Below are 20,897 nucleotides of genomic sequence, written 5' to 3' on the forward strand. Positions count from 1 at the left end.
TGTGGATTCAGACAGGACAAAGCAGCAGCAGACGGCGCCCTCTAGTGTTACAGTTCTTGGGTGGCGTCAGGAATAGGCAGGCTTAGGAGGTAGGAATTCCTTAGCTAGAGGCAGGATGGGTGTTACAGCTTGTTATGGCTGCTCTGCCTCTTCAGGAGCCATCGCCACCTCCTGCCTCTTGTCAAGAGCTCTGGTGGTTTCCATAGCTCTGACCTTGGCCTCTACTTGTCTGTTCCATGAAGAACAGCCCCTACTCCTCCTTCACAGCCAAGGCTTTGCTAGGAACACGGCTCCCCCTTTTTCTGATGCCTGGCTTGCTGGCTGCTCTCCACAGCACCACCTCTGCTGCAGCTGACATGGCAGTGGCTGCTCCACAGTCTGTTGTTCCCGCTGCTGTTTTCAGTTCAGCCTGCTCTACTAAAAAGAAGCAAGGAAGACACCTCCGGATGTGTGTTTTACTTGGCCTAATATTGCAACCCTAGGGGATCCAGCACAGTGTTTTTTGTTTTTGCAGATGATTCACTGTATAAGGGGACGGGACGTCTTAGGGTTTCTACCGATGTGAAGAGATGACCATGGTAACTCTTATAAAGGAAATAATTACAATTTAAAGGTTCAGTCCATTATCCTCATGGCAGGAAGCAAGGCAGCATGCAGGTAGACATGGTGCTGGAGAAGGAGCCGAGAGTACTTATATCTTGATCTGAAGGCAACAGAGAGTGAACTGAGAAACTAGATGTGGCTTGAGCATATGTGAGACCTCAAAGCCCACCTCCACTGTGACACAATTCTTCCAACAAGGCCACACCCACTCCAACAAAGCCACAGCTCCTAATAGTGCTACTCCCTTTGGGGGCCATTTTCATTCATGCCACTACAGGGGAGCAGTCTTTATGTCCAGAGGAGGGGTGTTGCCACCATAAAGACCCTTTCATGCAAAGGAAGGTTTCTGTTTCATAGGTCATAGTCACATTATTGTCCCTTTTAGCACCAAGCACAGCAGTCTCTCTGCTGGGTCACCCATGCTGGCCTGGGAAAGTGCCTATAGAATCATCAAGTTTTCACCAAGGTTTTGTGGCAACAAAAAATCCTGTTTGAGTCAGTTCTGAATGGGCTGCGCCTTCAGGAGCTGGAGCAAGCAGCTGTGATTGTTACTGTTTTTTTCAGGGTTTCTGTAGAGTGTTCTGAATGTCCAGTGGTGCCATAAAAGTAGTCCCACTGGCTGTTTGTCCTCTTGTTTAAGGCAACCAGGGCACAAGGGAACATCTTAACAGCAGCCAAGGAGGGAATTAGATCTCTTACCTCCCAGCCTCTTTTTTGTCTATAGGGGAGTAGACATCAGAGGCAGGGCTTGTATTGTGAACTTCTTACACTGTGATTTTAACAGTGTTGTACAATGCTCCATACTTGACCACACCTGTCTCAACACAAGGACTTCTTCCAACCTAGTGGGATGAGGGAAGCAAGCCGCATGGTGTAAGAAGGGTTTCTGGGAGGTTCTTCCTAACAGTGGCCCTCCCCTTGCATGGTGGGCATTGCCATGTGCGGTGTGCACCTCTCTGTGGCTTTCTGCCCTTTTCTTCTCAGAGCTCTGTCTATTCTCCCACATTTTGTAATGTAAAGGGGGAAGAAGGCATAGCAGGACAGGTCTTTAAACCAGTGATGTGGCTCTTGTGGGGTCATACATAATCTACCTGTGTGTGGTGGTGCATCATGAGTTCAAGGCCAGACTAGGCTGCAGAGAAACACCCTGTTTCAAAAGTGAAAGAAACACCGGCAACAAAACCTTCACTGTGTACTTTCACCCTGATTATTTTCTAGTGAAACATAACTGGGAGGTCATGACAGAAGCAATCCAGAACCACATTGGCTCCTTGAACTGGGGCTACAGGGTGACGCTTCGGGAGAAAGGTGTGGCCTATGTCAATGCCTATGGGGAGTTTGTGGAGCTGCATAAAATAAAGGTACTGCCTGCATTTGCCTGGTTCATTGTCTTCCATTACTGTCTGCTTGGCCCTGCTCTGAAATTAAAATTCCATGTTGGCCCATTAAGGGCCGCAGCTGGCGTGTCACACACACAATGTGTGGCCTCACATATGTACCTTTCACACCACTGCTTGTTGATTATATGTCAAGATAAATTGTAGTATGTGCATTTTAAAGAACTTTTAATTTAAAGGTATTGTTTAGCTTTTATTTCATTGTCATCAAAATATTTAAACAGCTTGAAGTGCAACAGACTAAAATTAAGTACTTCAGCAGTGGGGAGCTTTTGGAAAAAGAAAATGTGACCTTCAGTATGCAGCGTTCAGCAGGGGCTGCTTTACATGGTTAAGCATGTGATGTGTATATACTATCAGAATTGGAGTTAGGAAAGACATCAGCCATTGCCCTCTGTGGATCCCCGTGCGATTAGCATCACCTTAGACATCTGGATAGTTTTGTACTTTTCTTTGTAAACACAGCATGAGATAATCTTGACAAGATCTTAGGTTCTTTTGTAGTTGGTTGTTAGACCAGCTGAGATGGGTGAGGGCTGGTCAACTTGAAGTTATCCCTTCAAACCTTCCAAACTCTGTAGCAGCACAAGGTAGGTTGTTTCTCAGCTGTCCAAGGCCTGGCAGATGGTCGAGTTACCCTTCCCCACTCAGCCTCCTCTGTGGATGTCATCAGCCCCACGGTTCAAGCTCAGAGCTTCATGCCTCTCATCCTGCTCTTACTTGTATGCTTCACAACTGTCCTAAGGAGACACTGACTTGGGGTGTTACCTTCTAGCTGGTTGTGTCATCCACTTGTTTAAACACCACAGTTTCTTACCTGGAAATGTCTTTTGAATTATTCATGCAATCACAAATAACCGGTAACTCTTGCTGGCATTCCTTAGCTGAAGATCTGTGGCATGGTATATGAGGGCCTTCATTTTAGTTCCAGCCTGCCTATCAGGCTTACACTTCCAGGTCATTCAGGGCAGGAATGTAAGCCAGAGCAGAGGCGGGGGCCCTGGAAGAAAGCTGCTTACTGGCTTGATCTCTAGCTCATGTTCACTAGCATTCTTATACAGCCTGCCCAGGATGGTTCTGTCCTTTCCACATCAGTCATTAGACGAGAGAAAGGCAGTGTAGACTCACCCACACCAATCTGATAGAGGCAGTTCCTTGGTTCTCTTCCTGTCTCCAGGTCCTCTGTGAAGCCATCCTAAACTGACTTTGTGCTCGGCCACCCCAGCCCCAGAGTGGAACTATGACCACCGTGCTGTACTGACCTGAGCTCTCTGTGTGGTGCTAGTCACCCTGCACTGTTGGCTTCTGTATGAGTCACTCCTGCCAAATGAGAGGCTTCAAGGGTGGTAACGACACGACTAAACTTTAGTTTTCTTCTTTTCAAGGCAACCAATAAGAAAGGACAGGAAACATTTTATACTGCTTCGAAGTTTGTCATAGCAACAGGTGAAAGGCCTCGGTACTTGGGAATCCAAGGAGATAAGGAATACTGTATTACGAGGTAGAGTAAATAGACCATTTATTTCAACTTTACTGCATTGTGTGTGTTAATGTTCCCATTTTATATGCTCCTTGTCAGAAAGGATTTGAATTCATGACAAAAGTATACACAGCACATGAAACTCCAGTTAAAATAATAAAGCAGAGAGATGTAAGGTCAGGCAGGTATCAAGGTCACTGTTGGAACCCACAGAGAAGCCATGCTGTTTCTAGGTAGCCAGACCAGATGTGAGATTGCGGCTCAGGGTAGAGATGAGCTGGCCGCTCAAGGGCAGCATGGCTCTTCCCACACTGCAGATCCACTTCAGTATCCCCCAGGTGTCAACAAGAGACCATGACACTGCAAGGACTTCAGACTGTGGAGTAGATATGTGTTGAGGAAATACATTTTCATCACACTGTTGTTTGGTTAGACACACATTCACACATATTGCATATAACCATGCACACTATGCATACCTCATACACTGTACACATCCATACAGACTGCACACACCAAACCATCATATCACAATATTACATGCACCATACACATCTACATGTACCACACATACCATACTTTCTACATATATCTTATACATAGTATACACAACACATACCACATGCTATACATTATCTCATACACTTTACCATTCATGCATAACACACACCACACAAACATACACCTCATACTCTGTACATATCAATGCATACTATATACAACATATACCACACACTACACATATTTCATACATTGTACACATCCACACATACCACACATACAACTCACTGCACATCTCATACATCATACACATTCACACATACCCCAAACTACACATATCTCATACACCACATACCAAACACTATACATTTCTCATACACCATACTTGTTCTCTTTCTCTGCCTCTCTCTCTCTCTCTCTCTCTCTCTCTCTCTCACACACACACACCACATACACATATACCATATACCATACACATCTACATAATACATAATGCTACTGCAAAACTATATGTTTTCCTTTCTATTTTATTTTATTATTATTTTATTTATTTATTTTAGTTTCTTGAGATAGGGTTAGCTGTCTAGAACTTGCTTTGTAGACCAGGCTGTATTTTAATTCACAGAGATCCACCTGCTTCTACCTCCTAAATGCTGGAATTAAAGGTGCATGTCTATTTTATTTTTTACTAATTTATTTTTATTTTGTGTATGGGTGTTTTGTCTGCATGTAGTACCCATAGGAGCCATAAGAGGGTGTCAGATCCATGTCTTCTCTATGTCCTTTCAAGTAGACGTGACTAGAAGCTTCCAGAAGCTGTTGTGTTCTTTTGGTGTCTCCACTCAGGCACCGAATTGCCTTTCCAGCAGCAGGTCGGCACATACTGAAAGCTGTTTCGTAATTACCGCCTGCACTCTGTGGCTCTTGTCTCTTTCAGCGATGACCTCTTCTCTCTGCCGCATTGCCCTGGTCGCACACTAGTTGTAGGGGCCTCATATGTTGGTCTGGAGTGTGCAGGATTTCTGGCTGGCTTGGGATTAGAAGTGACAGTTATGGTACGCTCTGTCCTTCTCCGTGGATTTGATCAAGAAATGGCAGAGAAACTGGGATCCTACCTGGAACAACAAGGCATCAAGTTCCAAAGGAAGTTCACCCCTGTTTCGGCAAGTCTGGGCAGCTTGGACCCTTTGCTGTCTTTTTTTTTTTTTCTTTTTAAAATTTTGCCCTCTTTTATTTCATCAAATAAATTAGTCTGCACCCACTCACACAGTGCTGAAGGTGACGTATCTACCCCAGGACTACAAACACACCTACTCCGAGTTTTCCTTCTTTCCTTGTGAGCATCTTAAGGCTGTGATATCATCAGCCTTCTGTCTTCTCTTCAGCTCTCCTCAGGCAAAGCGGGCCTGCATGCCTTCTGACTGGCTCCCCACCATTCCTTTTCTTCTAAAGACATCCTCTGCACACTGCCTCTAATCTGTTGCCTGTTTCACACCCATTTTTTTTTTTTTTTTTTTTTTTTATTCCGTTGAACTGCTTTTCAGGAATCCCAGTGGCCACATCTCTCCACACATTACAGGCCTCTCTGCTGCATGTCGTGACATGTCTCGTCTGCAAAGCATTCACTGTTCTGGCTGGTGTGGCCCCAACCTGTCTGTGCCTTTCCATGCAGTCTGCTCAGCCAGCAGTTGCTGGTGCCCTTTTGTTTCTGTCTGCATCTCTCTTCACTACCCTGTATGCTTTATGAATGATCTATGGCCAATAGCTCTAAGTTTTGTGTGAGGGCTCAAGGGCTCTCATATTAACAGCTTCTGTTGAGATGTATCTCCTGAACCCCATGCTCACTCAGAAAAAAACCCATAGACAGCACTGCTTGAGTCCTTGTGAGCACTTCAAATGTAACAAGATAACATTTAAGTACTGTATTTCCCATTTAGACACCTGCTAATCTTTCAGACCCTCTCAATAAGTGGAACCACCTAATAAGCCAACACCTGGAAAACCCCTCTGTTTCATTTTTATGCTGCCCCCAGTCTCAGTGAATCCCTGATTTAGTTCTAGCTGCAAAATGTAGAGCATGGGTATTTTCTTTCTCTGCTTAGTTCAGAAATCTCTAGTGTGCACAAAAACACATGTGACCATCACCCTGCAAGTATACCCTTATGCGAGTATCCTTTGGTTAGTTTGTTTTCTGTCATGTTAGAGCCAGTACCTCCTGTGTCCTTACTAGATTCAACAAATGGAGAAAGGCTCGCCTGGAATATTGAAAGTTGTGGCGAAGTCCACTGAAGGACCGGAAACAGTTGAAGGGGTATACAACACGGTGAGTGTTTGTGGTAAGTGTTCCTGTAAATGAGCAGAGGCTTAATGTTCCTAGTTCTTTGTAAGAGGAGATGAACAGCTATAAGCAGGGGGCTGCCACCACTCATGTTCAGTGATGTGTAAAGAACTCTATGGTCAAATGTACATGTGCAGCACTGTCCACAGGAAGCTCTGAAAGTTGATATCCAAACCCCTTTGGTCTCTTGTTCTGGAGAATCAGATATTTCATACATAAGTTTACTTGGAAATTTTTCTGATAGGTATCAAATATATTTTATAAACAAATCAATAAATCAAGTTTTCCTTTTCAAAGACAAACAATTCCCAAATCTTAAGGCAGTGTGAATGACCTGAGAGGTGAGGTCCCAAAGGATGTCTCAGTTAATAGAAACTTGCTATGTACTCTTTATTTGTGTGCATTATATAAATATCTAAAAACTAAGCATAAATGTAGGGAGGAACAGTTCATAACTAAGCCAGAAGACCAAGCTCCTACTGTTGAGGCTTTGATTAGGGTCCCGTGGTGTGTGCAGATGATGGCTGTCTGCTGTGTGTAGTGGTCCAGGAGCATGATGAATCAGTCCAGGCTCTGAAACCCTAGCGGCCCCAGCACAGGTCACCCAGGCCTCTGGGTGCTTGTTTGTGTGTTATATAGTCCCAGGTGGTTTGTGTGTGTGTGTGTGTGTGTGTGTGTGTGTGTGTGTGTGTTAAATTGTCATTTTATATATTACTTCCAGTTAATTAATTAATTACTATTTTCTCAGTCTGATCACATTTTCTAATCCCTTCTCTCCTCCCAGTCCCTGCCCCCAACTTCCCCTTCTCTCTTCTCTCCACTCCTCCTCCTTTCTCTTCAGAAAAGGCAGGCCTCCTATGGATATCAACCTTCCATTGATATATCAAGTTGCAATAAGACTAGGCATCTCTTCTCCTGTTGAGGCTGAATGAGGCAACCAATAGGAGGAAAGGGTCCCAAAAGCAGGTAACAGCGTCAGAGACAGCCCCTGCTCCTACTATTAGGAGTCTCACAATAAGACCAAGCTACACAACCTAACGTGCAGAGGGTCTATGTCAGTGCCATGTAAGCTCTTTGGTTGGCAGTGCAGTCTCTGTGAGCCCCTATGAGTGCCAAGTTAGCTGATTCTGTGCGTTTTCTTATGGTGTCCTTGGCCCCTCTTGCTCTCACAATCCTTCCTCCCCCTCTTCCGCAGGGTTCCCCAAGGTCCTCCCAAGGTTTGGCTGTGGATCTCTGCATCTGTTTCCATCAGTTGCTGGATAAAATCTCTCTGATGACAGTTGGGCTAGGCAATGATCTATGAGTATAGCAGAATATAATTAGGAATAATTTCATTGACTTCTTTTGTTATTGCCAGCCATATTTGGTTCTATCCTAGGTCCTTTGGGTCCTGGCCCTCCAGGCTGTGCCAGGGGTGGGCTCACTCTCATGGTATGGGTCATTGGTTTGTCACTCCCACAATTTCTGTGCCCCTTTTACCCCAGCATATCTTATAGGCCAAGAAAATTGTAGGTTAAATGTTATATGGCTGGGTTGGGGGTGCTAGTCCCTCCACTAGAAGACTTGCCGGGTACAGAAGGCCAGTTCAGGCTCTGTATTTCCTATTGCTAGGAATCTTAGTCACCCTCATAGGTTCCTGGGAGTTTCCGTTGCACTAGGTTTCTAACTCATCCCAGAGATGCCGCTGCTCCTAGTTGTCTTTCCCAGTGCTATCTCCCTATCCTCCCCACACTTGATCCTTCCTGTCCCCATGCCCACCCCTACATCAAGACCCCTCCCCTCTTTGATCCACTTGGTCTTGAGTTTTGTGCAGTCTGACATCCAGTTGGACTAGCACCATTTGTTGAAGATGCTTGCTTCTTTCCATTGTATATTTCTTGCTTCTTTATCAAAAATCAGGTGTCCATAGGTACATGGATTTAAGTCTAGGCCTTTAATTCAGTTCCATTGGTCAACTTGTCTGTTTTTATGCCAATACCATGTGGTTTTTATTACTATAACTCCGTAGTACAGCTTGAAATCAGGGATGGTTATACTTATGAAAGCTCTTTTATTGTACAGGATTGTTTTTCCATATGAAGTTGAGTATTGCTATTTCAAGGTCTGTGAAGAATTGTGCTGGGATTTAAATGGGGATTGCATTGAATCTGTAGATAGGTTTTGGTAGGATGGCCATTTCTACTATGTTAATTATCCAGTCCTTGAGAATGGCAGATCTTTCCTTCTTCTGTTATCTTCAAAATTTTTCTTTAAAGACTTGAAGTTATTGCCATACAGGTCTTTCACTTGTTTGATTAGAGTTACATCAAGATATTTTATATTATTTGTGGCTATTGGGAGGGTGTTGTTTCCCCAATTTCCTTCTCAGATAGGAAAGCTACTGGCTTTTTTGAGTTTATTTTGTATCCAGCCACTTCACTGAAGGTGTTGATCAGCTGTAGGAGTTCCATTATAGGATTTTTTGGGTTACTTATATATACACTATCATATCATTTACAAATATGTATCCCCCTTGATCTCCTTTAGTTGTCTTATTGCTCTCTCAAGAACTTCAAGTGTTGTATTGAATAGATATGGATAGAATGGACAGCCTTGTCTTGTTCCTGATTTTAGTAGAATTGCTTTAAGTTTATCTCCACTTAGTTTGATGTTGGCTATTGTCTGCTGTATTATTATTGTCTGCTGTATTTATTATGTTTAGGTATGTTCCTGTTATCCCTGATCTCTCCAAGATCTTTACCATGAAGGGGTGTTGGATTTTGTCAAAGGCTTTTTCAGTATCTACTGAGATGATCATGTGATTTTTTTCCCATCATATTTATATGGTGGATTACATTGACAGCTTTTCATATGCTGAACCATCCCTGCATCTCTGGGATGATAAAGCCTACTTGATCATGGAGGATGATCTTTTTGATATGTTCTTTGATTCAGTTTTCTGAGTATTTTGTTGAGTATTTTTGCATCAATGTTCATGAGGGAAATTGGTCTATAATTCTTTCTTTGTTGAATCTTTGTGTGGTTTGGGTGTTAGGGTAATTGTGACTTCATAAAATGAATTTGATTTCTGTTTTATGGAATAATTTGAAGCATATTGGTATTAGCTCTTTGAAAGTCTTGGAGAATTCTACACTAAAACTATCTGGCCCTGGGCTTTTTTTTTTTTTTTGCTTGATAGACTTTTAATGACTGCTTCTATTTTTCCTTCTGAGTTATAGGTCTATTTAAATTGGGTGCTGTATACTACTTCTGATTTATTAAAGCTTATCTGAGGATTCAGAAAGCAAAGGCAGCACAAGCTATAGAGATCAGTCAATGGTGATATACACCTTTAATCTCAGCAGCCACATTAGTTAGCCATAGAAGCTGGGCAGTAGCAGCCCACACCTTTAATCCCAGGACTCAGGAAACAGGTAGATGGATCTCTCTGTGAGTCCAAGGCCATGCAGATCTACATAAGATTGTACCAGTCTAAAAGAGAATTAGAGCTTATGCCTTAGATCCCAGCCCTAGAGAGTATATAAAAGACAGTAGCCCAGTGTCTCAAGCTGCATTCTGAGTTTCATTCTCTAGTCAGGTTGAGGAGAGGCAGCAGTTTGAGGCGTAGAGGAAAAGCTCATGGAGACATGATCAACCCTTTCAGTCTGAAACAGAGGTAAGAGCTAGTGGGCAACTGCTTTGCTTTTCTGACCTTCAATTTGAAGCTTAAACACCATTATCTGTCTCTGTTTTTTTTTTTTTATTTTTGTATAACAAAATTGTCTACCTGACCTTGATTTAACTTTTGCAAGTGGTATTTATCAAGAAAATTGTCCATTTCTTTTATACTGTCCCAGTTATGTTGAGTGCATGTTTTTGAAATATGGCTTCTGTCCAAGCCCTTCTAGCTTTTAGAGTTTCCACTGAGAAGGCAGGTGTAATTCTGGCAGGCCTGTTTTTATATGTTACTTGGTCTTTTTCACTTGCCGCTCTTAATATTCTTTCTTTGTTCTGCATGTTTAGTGTTTTGATTTTTATGTGGTGAGGGGACTTTCTTTTCTGGTCCAGTCTGTTTGGTGCTCTGTAAGCTTCTTGTACCTTTGTAGGCATGGACTTCTTTACATTAGGAAAATTTTATTTGATTTTCTGGGCCTTTGAGCTGGAATTCTTCTTCTATTCCTATATTCTTAGGTTTGATCTTTTCGTAGTGTCCCAGGTTTTCTGGATTTTTTCTGTTAGCAATGTTTTAGACGTAGCATTTCCTTTGACTGATGGGTCTCTTTCTTCTATTGCATCTTTAGCACCTGGGATTTCCTCTCCCATCTCTTGTATTCTGTTGGTGAGGCTCGCATCTGTAGTTCCTGTTTGCTTACCCAGATTTTCCATTTCCAGAATTCATTCAGTTTGTGTTTTCTTATGGCTTCTTTTCCATTTTCAGGTCTTCAAGGGGTTTATTGATTTCCTCCAATTTCCTCAATTTCTTTTAGGAGTTTTTCCATGTTTTCTTTAAGGACCTCTATCATTTTCAAAAAGGAAGGCTGTTTTCTCTGCTTCAGGTATGGGAATGTTCAGTTCTTGCTGTTGTAGGATATCTGGGCTCTGGACCAGCATATTGCCCTTTCTGTTGTTGATTGGGTTCTTACACTGGCATGATTATAGGTCTAGATGCTGATCCCCAAGTTTGTCTTTGTTAGAAGGGTGTTTTGTTCCTTGGTTTCTGTTTCCTCTCTGGTCTAATTGTCCAAGGGTTCTGGTGACTGGTGAATCTTGGGGCCCAGCAGCCTAAAAGACCTCTGGGCTTTGGGTGCCAAGGTTGCCTCTGTGGTTCCAAGTATCTGTGTGATCTCTGGAATTCTGGGTACCAGATTGGTTTGTGGGATTCCTAGTAGGGCATGGCTTCTAGTATAACATAAGCTTTCTGCTGGGGTTGTGATCTGGGATATGGAGTTCAGGGTGCAGTTGGGGGCTTTTGGACCAGCTTTAGGGAATGTAGCTGGCAGTGCACAGTGCCTTACCTTGGGTCCCTAGAATAGGCCTGGCTTCAGGCAATGTAAAAGACTTCTGCTGAAGTTGTGGGCTGGAATATGGAGCCCAAGGGAGGGGTGCAGTCTGGGATTGTTGGGGGGGGCTTTAGAGAATGTTAGTGGGTGGTGGGCAGTGTCTTAACTGGGGTCCCTAGGAGTAGCCTGGACTCCTGTAAGGCAGCCAAAGTTGTGAGCTACAGATGGTTTCTTTGTGTCTTTTACTGTGCTGTTGTATAAAAATGCTACTTTTTGTGGGGTTTTAAAATTATTTGTGTAACTACTACCTGAAACCCTTTCTTTACATTGCTTTGGATTTTCTGTACACAGTACAGCAGTAAGAGCAGCTCTGTCTCCTCTCAGCTTTAAGTGCTGGTTAGCTTTGTCAGTTTGACTCAGACCAGAGACATCCAGGAAGAAGGAACACAAACAACCGAGGAAAGGAGGAATGCTTTCTTGATTGATGTGGGAGGTTGCATTCAGTGTGCTGCCCCTGGCAAATGGTTGGGGTTGTATGGGCACACAGAATGAACTTGAACCAGGGAGCAGCTCCTCTTTGATTCTAGCCTCTGCTCCTGCTTGAGTTCCCGCCCTGACTTCCCTGAGTGGTGGACTATGACCTGGAAGTGTAAGTTGAAATAAATCCTTTCCTCTCAAGTTGGTAGGTCAGTGTTCATGGAAGTCACAGAAAGCCACCTAGGACAATACACTAGCCAGGGTCCACTGCAAGACTTACACACAGCAGTGACAACAGGTGACTCATCTTGTTCGATATAACAAAAGGCAGGTTTCATTGGCTTCTTGTGAAATAGTGAGGCTCTCCATGGTGTGCTGGTGGGCAATTGAGGACATTCTATTTTTTTGTTTGCTAAGTTTTTTTTCTTTTGCTCACTCTTCTTTATTTTAAAATTAAGCACAGTTGTTCAGTTGTAACTATTTCTACAGCAATTGGGAAGCATTGGTTTCCTTTAAACCTGTCAAGGTGTTGAGTGACTTGCTAATAGTCATTCAGCTCTTTGGATTCTTGGAATCAACCCAATTCAGTGATTTCAGTTTGATTGTTTAGAATTTAAATATCTATAGTTATGAGTCATATTGGTGAATGTATGCATGTGTAAGCGTTTATGTGTGGTGTATGAGTGTATTTGTGTGTGTGTGTGTGTGTGTGTGTGTGTGTGTGTGTATGTATTTGTGTGTCTGTTTATTTGAGTCAGTCTCTCACTAAATAGACAAGGCTGGCTTTAAGCTCACTATGTAGCTCAGACTGGCCTCAAACTCAGAGCAATCCTCTTGGTCTCCCAAGTGCTGGGATAACTGTGAGTGTTGCCTTGCCTACCTTTGGCTTATAAATTGTCTTTTGCATTTTAAACATTCTAGGCTTAACTGTCAAGGTTATTCTGGTTTATGAAAGGCATTGGTAGTGTACTCCCCCTACTTATCTTTTGGCCATACTTACATAATATTAGGGTTGGATTTTTCTGTTTACTGGAATTTACTGATGGAACTGTCTAGATTTCAATTTTTCAGGGGAATGTGTGAACACATATTTTTAGAAAAGAAATAGTTACTTTTGATTTAATATTTTTTTCTTTTGGGAATTAGTTCATTTCAGCTTAGATTTCCAACACATTGGTATGCAGTTGCTCATATATAACTTACAGTTAGATGATGAGACCTATTGTACCGTTGATCATTTTTGGCAAATGCATGTGTTGGTGCAGGGCACACTCTTTTAAAGCAGTGAAACATGCCTGTGAGTCCAGAAAGCTCCATGTCCCTTCCAGTTCCCAGTTACCCTGCCTATCACCACAGACTGCATACCACACTACCATATTGTGGCATTTGTTCCTCAGTGCCTAGGATGGCATGTCTGGGTTGCATTTCTAGGGCCACTGGTGTTGTGTGTATCTGTAACTGGGGGCAGGAGGGTGGGGTAGATATTTAATGGCTGTTGGTACATTTCCCTGTGTCTGGTTTGGGTTTATGGCATGGCTGGAGTTCTTAGTAGAAACAGTGAGTGAAAAGAGCATAAGAAAGGGCTGAGGCCCCCCAATCCCCTTTGAGGGCCTGCTCCCAGTGGCCCCACTTCCTCTCCACAGACCCCATCTCTCCCAGGGGCACCACAGGCTGGGACTAACTCTTTAACACAAGAGCCTTTGGAAGACATCTATACAAACCATAGTAAGGACACACCTATGTGACCTCATTTTACTTTAGTTATCACCAAATCCCTCCCTCTCTCCAAATTCTGTCACAAGCTAAGGTAGTCTGGGCTAGTACAGAAACATGTGGGTTTGGAATGGATACAACTCATAAGCTTATGCAGGTTTTGTGTGTGTTATGGTATTAGGGTTAATGCTAGGCAGACTCCAGAATTGCCTGGGAGATGGACCTCTGGGCATTGGACCTTGGGAGATTATCTTGATGTTAAGTTTTAACTGAGATGGAAAGACTTGCCCACTGTGGTCTGTGCCATTCCGTGGCTAGTCCCCTGCCTCATATAAATCAAGAAAGAGCTGAGCAGCCTATGCGTCTGTCACTCTCTGCTTTCTGTTTGTGGATGTGATATGACCAGTTACTGCAAGCTTGAAGCTTTGACTTCCCCACCATGAACTATGGCCACAATAAGCTCTTTCTCCTTTAAGATGCTTTTGTTGAGCTATTTTAGCACAGCCACAGAGAAGAAACTAGACAGTTGCTAAGCCAACCATGTCTTTTAAGGGTTCCGTCAAATTCACTGGTACAGGCTGCTTATAATATTTTATTGTTACCCTTTTAATGCTTCCAGCATATGTAGTGGTGTATCTATCCCTTGTCATTCTTAAGGGGATAATTTATGCTTCTGGTCTCTTCTCTAAATGCAGGTTTTGTTAGCAATTGGTCGGGAATCCTGTACAAGGAAGATAGGGCTGGAGAAGATCGGGGTCAAAATCAATGAGAAGTAAGTGTAGGGTTGTGGCACTATTACTGCACATAACCTCATAAAAACCGTTTTAAATTGCTAAGATATAACGTTCTGATGCTTAAGACTTCTCACCATAAGCATTAATTTCTGGATCAGCCAATTAGGAACTCTTAGCATAAGCCTTAAAGGGCTCATGTATTCAGTAGCAATCTAAACGCATATTCACAGAAATATGTTCTCCCACTGTCTGTGATTTAGAGTGAATTTTGATGTCTTTGATTGGTCAAAGAGAAAAATTCTGAAGCCCTGGAGGTGATCGTGGGGAACATGAAAGCTTCAGATAGGCAGGAAGCACGGTCTAAGCTGTTGTCTTCTAAGTCACTGGGCATCTCGGTGCCTGGGCTCTGGAAGCTTCCATGTTGTTGATCTGCATGGTACCACAGTCAGCAGTATGGGCATTTATTGTGTGCTCTCCTCCTCACTCCACCAGGAATGGCAAGATACCAGTGAATGATGTGGAACAGACCAACGTGCCTCATGTCTATGCTATTGGGGACATACTGGAGGGCAAACCAGAGCTCACACCTGTTGCCATACAGGCAGGCAAGCTGCTAGCTCGAAGACTCTTTGGGGGCTCTTTGGAAAAAGTAAAGTTCTTTCCCCCCTGTTATTGACCTGTGTGTTTGTATCTATGTGTGTCTCTGTGTCTCTCTATGTGTATGTGTACATCTTTGTGTCTCTTTATGTGTCTGTCTCTATATGTGTGTATATGCATGGGTATATGTATGTTTCTCTGTGTGTATCTCTCTTCCTCTCCCTATCTCCCCCTTCTTCCCTCCCTTCCTCCCTCCCCCTCTGTGAATGTGTATGTATTCTCTGTGTAAGTATAAGTGTATATGTGTGTCCATCTGTGTGCATGTATTGGTGTATGAATGTGTTGCATATGTGGGTATATCTGCATGTGTTTGGAGCTGAAGTCTGGGTCTCATGAATGCTAAGTAAGTACTCTACCACTGAGCTTCATCCCTATTCCTGAGAGAGTGCCTTGATCAAAATTAGGATTTCACAATTAGTAAGTAAAGTTTTGTTATTAGTAAGTAAAGGATAATTTGCAGTTGAGTTACTACTAACCCAAGAATTGACAAAACTTGTGTTTTTTACATCATTGGGCTGTCCTGTGACAGTGGAGGATTACTGTGGGTCCAGCCCCAGGACTCATCAGATGGGTGGACCTGAGTCCAGCAGGCTGAATCTACAGATGACAGTCCACAGATGTGGTTCTGTGTCAGAGTGCTGTGAGAGCCAGTTGCTCCAGGGCAGGAAAAGATGCCTGGATGATCTGACAGGCTGCAAACAGGTTTCATAAGTGGCCTGCTGCAGCTGACAATGCAGAGTGTCCCCTCCTGAGCAGGGCGCAAGCCTCTTACACTGCCTGCTTGATAAGCCCCATTTTCTTGCAATTTCACTTACATCTTTTGTAAAAGGAAACAATGGACTTTTCTAGGAGTTGTGTTGTCGGATAATAGCTCAAGGTTTGTGGGAATAACAGTGTCCTCTGGGGACCTGTGGCACTGCTAGCAGATGACAGGTCCTCAATGTACTTGGGGTGCGTCGTGGGGGAGACAGAAGGCCATATGTCCCTCAGCTTCTTTTAGAAGGGCACCAGACATCAAAGATAATGCATGAACATCTCACCTCAGGTCTCTCAAGCTGTACTACTCAGCCCACTCTCCTCTTTGAAATAAATTGAAATAACTCTAGTAAGTACACTTTCCTCTTCTTTGAGTATTTTGAAGATAAATCAGCCTAATTTGTCTCTAGCTGCTAGTGCTTGGGCTGCTTAAGTACAAATGATATTCATTTTTTTCTCAGACAGTTCAGATGCTGTCTGAGAAAACTCAAAGTTCAGCAAAGTGGGGAGGTGGGACAGTGGTTAAATTGCCACAAAGTGTAAGGATCAGAGTTGGGACCTCTCAAAACCTATGTGTGGTGGCACATGTGTTAATTCCAGCCTTGGAAAGTGGAAATGGGGTCCCTAGAGCAATATGACTAACTGTACAGCCAGCTCTGGGTTTGACTGAGAGACCCTGCTTCAATAGATACGGAAGAAGAGTGCTGGAGCATGATTCCTAGCATCAACCCCAGGCTTCTACATGTGCATTGTGTGTGTGTGTGTGTGTGTGTGTGTGTGCGCGCGCGCGCGCGCGCGTGCATGCATGCATGCGTGCGCACGTGCACACACACACATGTGAGCACACACATTCACACACTAATACACATACCTATACACATGAAAAATATTCAGACACAAGGGCTGGAGAGTTGGCTCAGTAATCAAGAGCACTTACAGCTCTTGGAGAGGACCCAGGTTTAATTCCCAGCACCCACATGGTAGCTCACAACTGTCAGTAACTCCAGTTACAGCCTTTGTAGGCATCAGATACACATGTGGGATACAAACATCCTTTTAGGAGAGTACCCACACCCATCAAATGGAATAGTGAGCACATTTTGGGCACATTCACTCACATATTCAGCAGTACATTTAGACATCTCCAGTCTTCCATCAGTTGGCTCTCATAATGACCAAGTCCCTTTTGATCTGACACTGCCTTTTATGAATCCGTGTTGTAGAAATTTTCTGGGAAGCAGGTCATAGGAGTGTTGTGTGTTTCTCTTCCAGTGTGATTACATTAACGTCCCAACAACAGTGTTCACACCTCTGGAATATGGCTGCTGTGGGCTGTCTGAAGAGAAAGCCATTGAAGTGTATAAAAAAGAGAATCTGGAAGTAAGGACCATGTCTCCTTCAGAATCAACCATCCTTCCTTGAAGCTACTTTTTATGTTGTAACTTAAGTTAGAGAAATCATCCTTCTATTTGGGAGAGTTTGAAGTGAATTTGTCTCACTTTCAAAGTGATAAAATAACACAGCTTTGGTGAGAGAGCAGTAGGGTGTGTGCATTGGGACTTTGGAGGTATAGTACAAAAGGCCCTTGTCCCGTGTGTAGTGACTCAGAGGATCCTCCCCAGAGACTTGGCTGTCCCAAGTGTGTGTGTGGGTGCTAGGCTCTGCTGGGTCAGTAGCACAGGTGATGCACTTCGTCTTGGAAGACAGAACAGTTCCATGTCTTCTGATCTGGGTTTGGGGTGGACGTGCCACTAGGTGGGGTCTCAGTTGTTACCTTCTCAGCCCACACAGGAACTAGTGTGGTACCGTGGGCCAGCAGCACTATAAATGCTTGAAAATGGAGTGTTGCTAACAGGAGGCTGTTTCTTTCTCTGACTAATGGCTGCCCAAAGCAGAAGGGACACGTTACTGGCATTGTGGGAACCTGGCTCCAATGCAGCCATCAATGTGCTCCAGGTGGGGCCTCGGGCTTCCAATGCTGCAAGCTGTTTAATCTGTCACCTTGTGTGTGTGTGTGGGAGGAGGCTGGGGAGGGGGACTAAATAGCATATCAAAGAGTGGGTTACATACAGTCAGTGTTCATGCCAGCCTCTCCCTTCTGGTCCAGGTGTATCACACCTTGTTTTGGCCTCTGGAGTGGACAGTCGCTGGCAGAGACAACAATACCTGTTATGCAAAGATAATCTGCAACAAATTCGACAATGTATGTAGATACCTGGATGCTGTGGCTTCTGCTCTACTGTACTCCATTTTCTCTGGGGAGTGGGCCCAGGGCTTCATTTGTGTAATGCACACCCTCTACCCCAGGCTGCCCCCCACAAGCCTCATACCCTCTACCCCAGGCTGCCCCCCAAGCCTCATACTCTCTACCCCAGACTGCCCCCCCCCCCAGCCTCACCCACTGTGGTTTTAGAATGCAGCTTGGATTTATATGAATATATAGAATGCAGCCAGTCAGATTTTTATGACATCTTTAACGATGGAATTGGGGCAGGAGCGAACTCTCAACTGATTGCAGAGGCTGAGGCAGGAGCCGGTTCCCAGCTCCTGTCAGGCAGTGGGAAGATGACTGCCCAGAACCAACAGTTTAACTCTGATGGTTTAGAACTGTGAAGGCTAACGCTGGCCACCATCCATCACTGTGCATGGTGCATGTTTGTATGTGCTTCACTGGGGGTATGGCATGGGTGGAGTGCTGAGGAGAGGCACGCCAGAGGGTAACAGGCAGGTGCTAACAGAGCTGAGATGTGTCCTGTGCCTGGCTCTGTCATCTGCTTGCACACTCCCTTCATCTGGCCTCATGGAGGATCAGAATGGAGGCCAGACTCTGATGAAAAGGCTTGTCAGTGGACAGCCTGTGGCTCACTGCTACTCTGGACACCCACCATGTGCTGCCCTGCTGACAGCCTCTGCGAGCCAGAGGCTTGCTTGAGCTCTGCCTGGTGTCAGGAGCAGGCCGCTCTTCACTAGGCCCACCAACCCTCCTCTGGGAAGACCCAATGCCTTGGGTCCTTCAGTGCAGGCCCTTAGTTCATATGTGCAGTGTTTGTGTGGCCCTGTCTCAGCGTAATCCAGACGTCACATCCCACCCACAAGCTCCATTGTGGGGACGGGGTTAGGAGGGCAGATAGAATGCAGTAGTAAATCACAGTGTGAGTTAGCTCTGACCACACTTTCCCAGCTCCTTTGAGAAGCTGTTCTCTGCTCAGTTCCTTTCCTGTGGGAGACCCTGTATATCTTAGCTGTGAACAGCAGGGAGTAGATTTCCGTTCTGGCCCTAGGCTTATGGGAATCCTCTGTTCTGTCCCTGTATTAAAGGAGCGTGTGGTGGGATTTCACCTTCTGGGGCCAAATGCTGGTGAAGTCACACAGGGATTTGCAGCTGCTATGAAATGTGGGCTCACAAAGCAGCTACTGAATGACACCATTGGAATCCATCCCACATGTGGTGAGGTAAGGAACAGGACGGTGTGTGTATGTTTGTGTGCATGTGTGCAAGCATGACTGAGTGGACAGCCTTGAATGTCATTCCTTAGGTACTGTTCACCTCTTTTGGAGACAGGGTGTCACACTGGCCTGAAGCTTGCCTATAGGCTAGGCTGGCTGGCCAACAAGACCTGGCATGTACTTATATCTGCCTCCATGGCACAGAGACTTTACAAGCATGTGCCAGCACATTCAACGTGGGTTTTGGGGCTTGGATTTGGGCCCTCCACTTGCGTGGGTAGCTCTTTACCCACCAAGCTTCTTCCCAACCCTTTACCTACTGCGAGTCTCCCCAAACCTCAGTGAGGTTCTTTGAATGGGCTTCAAGTAGCCTAGCTTTGCAGTTATGAAACACATTGTCATAGTTTTTAAATCCTAATATATTTTATACTAGCAACCTAATGTGTTCTGTCAGTGCAGCTGGAGCACATCCTTGTAAAGCAGCAGTGACATCACCATATGTTGTCTTCTTCCTTGTAAACAGGTATTTACGACGTTGGAAATCACAAAGTCCTCAGGGCTGGACATTGCTCAGAAAGGCTGCTGAGGCTAGCCCTGCTGTTGTTGGGTTTTCCCTGTCACACACACTCTCTGTGCCCATGACATCTGCTTGGGCAATGGAGGACCAGTTCTGGGCTTTCTCCTGGCACAGAGATGGGAAGGTGGCAGAGGATCAGCAGCAGCAGCACCTGCAGTCTCCATTGACGGCATGCAGCAGCCAGGCTGCATCCTTGACGCCTTGGCTCGTAACCCCTGGAGGTGAACCAAGGCTGACTCCTGCACGTCAGACTGGACTACCACTCCCGCCGCTCCAGACTTAGATGTCACAGTGAGCCCACTCACTCCCTTTCCCAGTTGCCAGTTCTTTGACTTTCACTTTGTTTCCATGAAGATATTATATTTTTCAGGGTGCACTTGTCTGAAAGGAGGCTTGCGGGCCTAGAGCATAGCTCTCTGGATTCATGGCATCTGGAGAACTAGGTTAGAGCAGTCGGCTGCACAGGACTGCTGCATTAGCCAGAAGTCCGTGCACTGCATAGCCTTTAAAAGGCACACTTAACCTGCTGTCAGAGACCCAGCTCGTACTCCATCCCTTGCACATCTGAGGATGAGAACCCTGACCAGTCTCCCCCTAGTCTCTGGACTAGCAGAGCACCACATATAAGAGAAAAATTGTTGAGTAGTTTTTCCATGTTAATCTTAAAAGTACTATTAAAAAGATTTTACTACAGTCTGTGTGATCTCATTTCAGCCTGTTAAACATGATTTTGTCATGGTGTGTGTAATAGGGTAGTTAACGAACAGCTAACCTCAAGGGTTTCACTTAACTTACGCATGGTGGCATTAAGCAGGCCTTTGGAGAGGGTGGGCGTCTCTAGGGTCTTTCTGGAAAACTTCAGAGGAACACAGTGGCCCATTGCTGGGGTATTTGAAGTCACCAACTCTCTTGAGTGTCACTAGTCATTTAAGCAGAGTGCCTCAGGCTTGCATGGTTCTGTGGTCAGAATTTCTAAATATAAGGGTTTTGTTTTATTTAGATTTTGAGACAAGGAAGGTCTTGCTGTGTAGCCCAGGCTGTCCTTGAACTTCTGATCTTCCTTCCTTAGCCTGCAGGTTGAAGTTACAGTTGTGCATCAGGGGTGGAGTGAGGATAAGAGCCCAGGGAAACCAACACAGGATCCCTGTGAGTTGCTTTTCATTGGAGAGAGAAAACTACCAAAGCGAGGAAGGAGAACAGTGGGAGCGGCCTCTCTGTGAGTGGTGCGCCCATAGCGC

At 44.6% G+C, this 20,897-nt stretch overlaps 1 protein-coding gene across 1 annotated transcript in view; it reads left to right on the forward strand.

Moving 5' to 3' along the window:
* The window catches only part of Txnrd3 (thioredoxin reductase 3), a 35,519-nt gene extending 15,167 nt beyond the window's left edge, over positions 1-20,352 (forward strand). The window contains exons 7-16 of the mRNA XM_051203327.1: positions 1,822-1,964; positions 3,386-3,501; positions 4,919-5,144; positions 6,212-6,304; positions 14,184-14,260; positions 14,715-14,871; positions 16,908-17,015; positions 17,743-17,838; positions 18,954-19,088; positions 19,606-20,352. Coding sequence (XP_051059284.1) covers positions 1,822-1,964; positions 3,386-3,501; positions 4,919-5,144; positions 6,212-6,304; positions 14,184-14,260; positions 14,715-14,871; positions 16,908-17,015; positions 17,743-17,838; positions 18,954-19,088; positions 19,606-19,668 — 1,214 coding nt within the window. The 3' untranslated portion in view covers positions 19,669-20,352. The remainder of the gene's footprint in view (positions 1-1,821; positions 1,965-3,385; positions 3,502-4,918; positions 5,145-6,211; positions 6,305-14,183; positions 14,261-14,714; positions 14,872-16,907; positions 17,016-17,742; positions 17,839-18,953; positions 19,089-19,605) is intronic.
* The last annotated feature ends 545 nt before the right edge of the window (positions 20,353-20,897 follow it).

The sequence above is a fragment of the Phodopus roborovskii genome, unplaced genomic scaffold (genome assembly GCF_943737965.1).
Source record: "Phodopus roborovskii unplaced genomic scaffold, PHOROB, whole genome shotgun sequence".
Taxonomy (NCBI): Eukaryota; Metazoa; Chordata; class Mammalia; order Rodentia; family Cricetidae; genus Phodopus; species Phodopus roborovskii.